Source organism: Mesoplodon densirostris, chromosome 19 (assembly GCF_025265405.1).
Source record: "Mesoplodon densirostris isolate mMesDen1 chromosome 19, mMesDen1 primary haplotype, whole genome shotgun sequence".
Classification (NCBI taxonomy): domain Eukaryota; kingdom Metazoa; phylum Chordata; class Mammalia; order Artiodactyla; family Ziphiidae; genus Mesoplodon; species Mesoplodon densirostris.
This window is the reverse complement of record NC_082679.1, coordinates 7,988,286-7,996,848: the sequence shown is the minus strand read 5'-3', so window position 1 is coordinate 7,996,848 and position 8,563 is coordinate 7,988,286. Positions and strand designations below refer to the sequence as shown.

The 8,563-nt window shown below is 56.6% G+C and overlaps 1 protein-coding gene across 1 annotated transcript; it reads left to right on the top strand.

The window, feature by feature from the left end:
* Positions 1 to 2,091: 2,091 nt before the first annotated feature.
* Positions 2,092 to 8,343, top strand: GRWD1 (glutamate rich WD repeat containing 1). Its single transcript, XM_060085157.1, has 7 exons — positions 2,092 to 2,294; positions 2,500 to 2,617; positions 2,771 to 2,933; positions 5,359 to 5,572; positions 5,703 to 5,845; positions 5,982 to 6,179; positions 7,321 to 8,343. The coding sequence occupies exons 1-7, from the start codon at positions 2,108 to 2,110 to the stop codon at positions 7,636 to 7,638; spliced, it is 1,341 nt and encodes a 446-aa protein (XP_059941140.1). The 5' UTR covers positions 2,092 to 2,107; the 3' UTR covers positions 7,639 to 8,343.
* The last annotated feature ends 220 nt before the right edge of the window (positions 8,344 to 8,563 follow it).

Here is an 8,563-nt window from a genome sequence, read left to right as displayed (position 1 = left end):
GGGGGCCCCGCCGCCCCCTCGGTCAGCGCAGGCCACAGCCCGAGGGGGCACGTACGGTGGACAGGACCCGCACGGGTTGGGAAGGAAGGAAATGGAACTGGCCGGACCCCGCCTGGAGCAGCGTCCTGCGCCCCTCGCTATGGGGGCACCTCGAGCCGGGGGTGATTTGGTCCCTCAAATCTCACCCAGCCTGGGAGCAAGGGTATAGGGGTCTCGGAGCCCACTGGACTTTTTTTTAAACCCGACAAGGGCTTTTTAACGTCACCAGATGGGGCAGGAGGTGGTGGGGTCACGCCACGCCCGCGTCACTCCCCCACGCCTGGGGCCGTGGCCCCCACATCACTGTGCAGCTCCCCGGCCCCAGCCACGCCTCCGGGGAAGCCCGTTTTTAACCTTTCATCCATCGGGACTCAAAACTGTGAGACGCGTTCGCCAAACTGTGACCCCAGACCTTGGCCCCCGCCACACAGAAACCCCTGACCCCAGACTGTGACTTCCGACCCCTAAAAATGGTCATCCGACCCCAGACTGTGACCCCTGACCCCAAACTGTGACCCGAGCCCCAGACCGTTCCCCGACCAGACTCTGCCCCTCGACGTCAAACCGTGACACCCCCTCCTCCTTTTCCACCCGCGGTAGCTTTGCCCTCTTTCGACCTAGCACACGCCCCCAACGGAAGCCCCGCCTCCACTGCCCCAGCGTTGATCCCAACCTCCATCAGGCCAAAACTTCCCACCCTGTCGCACCTCACTACCAGCCCCAGGTGCCACTAATCACATGCTCTCCAAATCCAACCCTTATTTGTGACCTTTCAGTGAAGACCCAACAGACCCTCAAAAGCCTCCTCTTCCCAGATCTCCAGCCGGGTCTGGAGCTGGGTTGTGGAAGAGAGGGGTCTGGGAGTCCACACTCATCACCAACCTTCCTTCCCACTCTCCCGTCCCATATTGCAGTGTTTGGAATAAACCATGTTTTTATGCCTCCTCAAGCCCAGTGTGAGCTCCGTGTCTGTCTCTTAGTCCCCCTCAAGCTTCTCTGGAGGAAATAAAAACAGAAAAGTCCCACAGAGGAAGAGGGGGCAGAAAGAGAATTCCGGCAAGAACAGAGACCCTGGAGGGATGTGGGAGGTAAAGACTCAAAGAGGCGGTGAGAAAAGACCCTAAGAAGAGAAGGGCTGAGAAGGGGTTGGGGTGGAAGGAGAAGGGGGACAGAGAACTCAAGAAAGATCTGGGATCAAACCTTTTTTTGGATCAAGTCTAGGGTCCCATTCCTATGGCAACAGGTAATGAGGCTTGCTAGGTTCTTAATATCCTGTTCATGCAAGCGAGGAGAGTGTCTATTATACCCCAGCCAATCCACATATCTTGAATTCCGTTAATCTCACCAATGAGAACCTATTTCTAACATTTCATTATGCCAATTAGCCAAACCTCTGGTGCTGATGGGCAATAAAAAGAGCGGAAGCACTTGTAATAGCTGCCTCCAGAGGGTGGACTTTCTGATTAAGTGCTTGCTGACCAGAGCTGCAAGGTGAACGCCTGGTGAAGCAACTGACTGCCCCTAGAGGGTAGATTCAACCAGCTGATTTACACATATCATCCTGTCTACACTTAACCATTTTGAAGTAAATTAAAGCCTTCATAACAAGGAGGGGAGAAGAAACCGGCTTTATGGTCCTCAGGGAGCAGAAACCGAGTCTCCTTGCCAGTAAGGGCTCTTATTTGCATACACGAATAATGAATTAAGTGGAAAGAAGGGACTGGGAGTCAAAGGTGGAGGAGAGAGTCGGGGCTTGGAACTCCTCTAGTTGATGGGTAAAACAGGCCTCCTGCAGAACTACAACTCCCAGGAGGCCTTGCCGCTGCTCTGCGGCAGAGCGCCCCAAAGTCATGGGGAGGGTATAGTTTCCCCGGATCTGCAGGCCTCGCTATCCAGGCCAGGACGCAGTTACCTTAGCTCTCCTTCACCCTTCTCCCCATTGCTCTCTCTAATTGGTGAACGAGGAAGTTTCCAAGGTAACCGCGCAGTAGAGCGGATCCTCACAGGAAGGGAAGCGAGACCCGGAAGTGACGCTCTTACCCCGCGCCGGCGGCGGGAGGCTCCAAAGATGGCTGCGCGCAAGGGTCGGCGGCGCACGTGTGAAACCGGGGAGCCTATGGACGCCGAGTCCCACGACGCAGGGTCCAAGGGCCCGGCCCAGGTCTACCTACCCGGCCGGGGACCCCCGTTGAGCGAAGGAGAGGAGCTGGTCATGGACGAGGAGGCCTACGTGCTGTACCACCGAGCACAGACTGGTAGGCCTGGGCACCTGGACTCCTGGGTCCTGAGGAAGGAGGGGACTGGAATCCTGGGTCCTGAGGGGGGAGTTGGTCCTGAGCCTTTAACTTAAGAGGCACTCTGAAAGAGAAGATTGGGGTGTAAGAGGGCTGACATCACACTCAAGAGGACTGAGATCTCTCTGTCCCATCCTAATTTTCCAACTTTTCGTTCCATCCCCAGGCGCCCCGTGTCTCAGCTTCGACATAGTCCGGGATCAGCTGGGAGACAACCGGACCGAGCTTCCTCTTACACTTTATCTGTGTGCTGGGACCCAGGCCGAGAGCGCCCAAAGCAACAGGTGAGTAAGAACTGACGCTTTCCCAGGACCAGGGACCTGAGCCTCCAGCTCCCTCTTCCTCAGGGCCTAGAAGTCGGGGTTTCCAGCCTCTTCCCACCCTCCTTACTAAGAATTCTAGCACCCGGTGGCTCATTCATGCCACACCTCCCCCAGATTGATGATGCTTCGGATGCACAATCTGCATGGGACAAAGCCCCCGCCATCCGAGAGCAGTGACGAGGAGGAGGAGGACGACGATGAAGAGGATGAAGAAGGGCGGAAGCCTCAGTTGGAGCTGGCGATGGTGCCCCATTATGGCGGCATCAACAGAGTTCGGGTAAATACAGCACCAGCAGCCTGCCCTCCGTTCTCTGGAGCACACCCCCTCGCACCCACACCCTTCAGCTTTTACAAAAGCACCTGGCACATAGTTTTATATGTTATGGTAATTGTCATTATGTGCTAGATGCTATAGGGTTTTTTTTTTCAGCAAGCATCATTTGTACCAAATTTATTATTTATTTATTTACTTATTTATTTGGCTGTGTTGGGTCTTAGTTGCGGCACACGGGATCCTTCATTGCGGTGCGAGGGCCTCTCTCTAGTTGTGGCGCGGGCTGTAGAGCACGCGGGCTCAGTAGTTGGGCAGGCGGGCTCTCTAGTTGAGGTGCGTGGGCTCTATAGAGCAAGCGCGGGGGCTTAGTTGCCCCACGGCATGGGGATCTTAGTTCCCCGACCAGGGATCAAACCTGCATCCCCTGCATTGGAAGGCGGATTCTTAATACAGGGGTATTTTTAAATGTTCTTTTCTCTTCTGTAAAACGGTGAGAGTCACAAAGGTTACCTGATGGGGCCGGTGTGAGGATAAACTGAAATAACATAAAGCGTTATTTCAATAACTGAAAGTTATTCAGGTGTCTAGAAACAGCACTTGGCTGTAACTTGAGATATATGTTTTCTGTTATTACTCAGGGACTCTTGTGGGCTGGGGGGTTACTTTTGTGCTTCAGAGTTACAACCGCTTCTAATCAGGTTGATGTGAGAATTAAATGAGATGCTGTGTGTATACTACTTGGAGCAGTGCTTAGTTCATAGTTCTTGAGAAGTATTTCCATTAAAGTATTACCATGTCTCGGGTACTGTTTTAGACCGTGGGGAGTTAACGGGGTGCAAAAGGTCTCTGGCTTCTTGAAACTTACATACCAGCGGGAAAGGGAACAAGAAGAAACTAAGCATATGTGTATATGTCCAAAGATGCTAAGTGTTGTGGAGAAAAATGAAACAAGGTCAGGGAGTTAGGGTCTTCTGGAGTGGGGTTGCCTCTTTAAATAGTGTGGTCAGGGAAGCATTCACTGATGAGGTGCCATTTGAACAGAGACCCGCAGGAAATGAGGGAGTGAGGCAAGGATATCTGTGGGAAGAGGTTTGTGGGCAAGGAAATAACAAGTGCAAAGGCCCTGGGGCAAACTGAGGAGTTTTGAGGGAAGCTGGGGAGAACAGTGCTGAATGGATGAGGGGGGGAGTGACAGGGTTTGGCTGGTGGGCACGGAGGAGACATTGTTTAGGGCCTTGTAGGCCGGTATAAGGACTTGGCTTTTACTTGGGGAGAAATTGGGAACCGTTGGAGGGTTTAGAGTGAAGGATGGCAGGGATCTGACTTGTGTTTTGTTTTTTTTTTTTAAGAGTTACTTTGTTTATTTATTTATTTTTGGCTGTGTTGGGTCTTCGTTTCTTTGCGAGGGCTTTCTCTAGTTGTGGCAAACGGGGGCCACTCCTGTGCACGGGCCTCTCACTATCACGGCCTCTCCCGTTGTGGAGCACAGGCTCCAGACGGGCAGGCTCAGCGGCCATGGCTCACGGGCCCAGTTGCTCCGCGGCATGTGGGATCTTCCCAGACCAGGGCTCGAACCCGTGTCCCCTGCATAGGCAGGCAGACTCTCAACCACAGCGCCACCAGGGAAGCCCCTGACTTGTGTTTTAAAGGGATCCCTCTTACTGCTGTATTGAGAATAGACTGCAGGGAGGCAAGGGCGGAAGGACAGTCCTGTGAGGCGGCCAGCACAGGAATGCAGGGAAGGGTGACTTCGTAGTAACGTGAGTGACAGCAGCAGAGGTACTGAGAAAGGATGGGAAGCGTGGCATTGTGGGTGGAGCCAGCGTAGGTGGTGGGTGTGAGGAAGGAGAGACAAGGGGGGAATGAGTCCTGCCGTTTGGGGCCCAAGGTGGGACCTCCAGGGAGGAGTAGGTGGCAGTGGGCTATTAGGAACTTGGCTTTGGCCTTGTGATGTCTAAACAGTCAGTTCGATGTGAGCCTGGAGTTGAGGAGAGAGGTCAGGGCTAGGGGCTACTGGAAACTTTGAGGCTGAACAGGATCTCCTAGTGAGCAAAGGTACACAGGCAGAGAGATCCGGAGACAGGCCTGTGAGCAGCCTACATTTAGGCAGTTACAGAGACCAGCAGCCTGAACACACTTCTGGGGGCTGGTGGAATAACAGCCTCGATTCCTGGGAGTCCGGAAGGAGTTTTGTCCTCCCCCCACCATCATCTCTACCGAAGGGTGGGTAGTTGTCCCAGGTACCAAGCTGCTCTTGCAGGCCGTGATTCCATTCCCGCAAAGGTTTCTGGGAGTTGTAGTCCCAGCCCTGGGTGGGGGGCGGGTCTGAGGAGCTGCAGTTCTGGTTCTGGGGGATGCTAGGGGCTGTGCTCGCCAGCTGGAGCCTCCTGTCCCTCTCACCTCCGCTCCCCTTCTCCCTCCCCTCCAGGTGTCGTGGCTGGGTGAGGAGCCAGTGGCTGGGGTGTGGTCAGAGAAGGGCCAGGTGGAAGTGTTTGCACTGCGGAGGCTTCTGCAGGTGGTGGATGACCCCCAGGCCCTAGCGACCTTCCTCCGGGATGAGCAGGCCCGCGTGAAGCCCATCTTCGCCTTCTCTGGCCACATGGGCGAGGGCTTTGCACTCGACTGGTCCCCTCGTGTGCCCGGTGAGTCCCTGGCGTGTGCAGTTAGCCGTGAGGGCTGGGTAGGAGCAGGGTCTACAGCAGGGGTGGGTGCTAAGGTGGGAGTGAGCTGTGGTCAGGCGGGACAGGGTTGTGTACTGACTCCCCTTCGCAGGGCGCCTGCTGACCGGTGACTGTCAGAAGAATATCCACCTCTGGACGCCTACAGACAGCGGTTCTTGGCATGTGGACCAGCGGCCATTCGTGGGCCACACACGCTCTGTGGAGGACCTGCAGTGGTCTCCAACCGAGGACACGGTGAGGGAGGGCTGGGGGTCTGGACTCCTGGGGTGGGGAGGGGGGGAGGTCCTAATGAGGGGGTCACTAAAAGAGAGGGTAACCCACCACTGGACCCCAGTCTCCAGAGTGGGGCCTCAGACTCTGCCTTGTCTAGGTATTTGCCTCTTGCTCAGCTGATGCCTCCATCCGCATCTGGGACGTCCGGGCAGCCCCCAGCAAGGCCTGCATGCTCACCACCGCCACCGCCCACGATGGGGATGTCAACGTCATCAGCTGGAGCCGCCGGGAGCCCTTCCTGCTCAGCGGCGGGGATGACGGAGCCCTCAAGGTCTGGGACCTGCGGCAGTTCAAGGTACTTTCCCAGCTGGACACCTGGGGCGGGAGAAGCTCCTGCTACCGGAGGCCACTAGGATTTGTGGGTTTTCCCTCCTGAGATGGTTTATGCACCAGAACTGGGAAGGCCCTGTGAATTGGGATCCAGATGAGGAAACAGGCTCAGCGAGAGGAAGGCTTGGGGCTGCTGTGGGGTCGCTCCCTTTACCATCTGGAGATCTGACACGAGGGAAGGGGCTGGGTGGCGGAGACTACGGCTCTCATCTGCCTGCAGGGAGCCATGCGCCGGCCATGCTGCCCAGGGGCTCAAGGGCTTCAGAAGATGGTCGTTTTTCTTTCCATGGATTTTATAGAGTCAGCTGAGAACAGAGCCCAGCTCACTCATTTTGGGAGGGGGAACTGAGGGCCAGAGGGACAGGAGCAGTTAGGATGTGACCACCCAGCTAAGCGATGACTCTGCAGAGCTGAGAGGGTCTCCAGGCAGGAGAAGTTGCAGCTCCTGGCCTCCCTCTGGACAAAGCCGTGACTTCATACACCTCTGGGCCTTCCCGGGATCGTCTTTTTACTCCCCCCAGTGTAATGAGGTCTACAGAATCAGCCCTGGGGAAGTTTCTAGAAATGGATTCCAGCCCCCCAGACAGGTGCATGGCCAGGTCACAGGGCCAAAGTGGATTGGCCACTGGAACGTTAGAACCACTTCTCCAAGTGAGAGAGACACCAATCCCCGCCAGCACCTTCGCTTTAGTAAAAGTGTCGTTCTTTGCCTCAGCTCTCTCTGGAGCCTGGGAGTCATGCCACTGCCCCCTGTAAGGCCTTCTAGAACCAGCGAGCAGAGCAGTTGCAGAACCATGCCTTCCTTTTCTAGGAAGGAAACTGAGGCAGGCCCAGGGAGGAGCAAAGTTTGGGGTTTTGTGGCCTGGAGCTGGGAGGGGCTTCTGTGCAGGTGAAACCACAACTCCCAGCCGCCCTTGGGACGTCACACCTTTATTACCAGCTGTACTTTGCGCTCTGTCTCTTTCAGAGAACCTGGGTTTGTGGGGGGCACAAGGGGTGGAGCCCTGGTTGAACCGTAAGGGTGGAGAGGGGTGGGGGTCTCTGCCTGGGTCACCCCAGGCGTCAGGCTGAGGGGCTCAGAGGCCCTGACTCCCATCTTCCCGTAGTCTGGCTCCCCGGTGGCCACCTTCAAGCAGCATGTGGCCCCCGTGACCTCCGTCGAGTGGCACCCCCAGGACAGTGGGGTCTTCGCGGCCTCGGGTGCAGACGACCAGATCACACAGTGGGACCTGGCGGTGGAGCGGGACCCCGAGGCCGGCGACGCGGAGACTGACCCTGCGCTGGCAGACCTCCCCCAGCAGCTGCTGTTCGTGCACCAGGGCGAGACAGCCCTGAAGGAGCTGCACTGGCACCCGCAGTGCCCCGGGCTCCTGGTCAGCACCGCCCTGTCAGGCCTCACCGTCTTCCGCACCATCAGCGTCTGAGGCCGGCCGGGCCGCATCTGTCTGGCCCTCCACTTGGGGACTGAGGTTGAAGTTCATTCCCCTGGAAGGGACTCGTTCAGATCTGTTGGCCAGCGCTTCTCCAGAAGGACTTAGTTTGGCCCATCGGCTGCCGTGATGGATTCTGTTTGACTTATTGTTCTTTGAAAGGAGTCGGTTTGGTCCGATGCCCCCCCTTGCCAAAGGATATGGTTTGATCCGTGGCTCTAAAACTAGGGCTTGGTTTGCTCCCACGATTCCTCCAACCAAAGGACTGGGTTTGACCCATGGCCCTATAAGACCAGTGGGTTTGACTCTGGTGACCCCTCTTGCCCAAAACCCTTGTTTAGCCCAGTGACCCCCTCCCCCGCCCCACCTGTCAGAAGACTCCATTGGCTTTTTCCCTGACGGGCCTGGCGTGGCCTGTGTTGCTGTGGACACTTTGTCAGCTGCAGCACTTGGCGTGACCCTTTGACTTCTCTGCCCCTGGCCTCCCCCAGGGAACTCAGGTGCTTTACAGTGGCTGGACCAAATTCAAGGAGTGGGTTCTTCCAGCAGAACTTGGCCCTTATCTTCCTGCCAACTGGGTTTGGCCATGACTTCCCAGGGAGAGGCCGCGTGGGGCCTTCTCCCCTCCTCCCAAAGGCAGGCACCGTGCAGGGGGAAGAGTCGGGGGCTCCTGAGGGGCAATAAAGGACCAGAATGAGGCCTGGAGTGTGTGAGACTCGTCCTTCTGGCCGCTGCCTCATGAGGAGGAGGGAGGACCTGGCACCCGGCTGTCCCTAGGCCACTGGGTCCGACCCCCAGCCCATTGGGTACTATCCGGTCCCGCCTTCCCGATGTCTTATTCCGTCTGGAACTCACTCTAGGTCTCTGGGGGGGATCTCTGGTGTGCCTCCCAACCTTTTAAGGCTTCACCTCAGGTGGA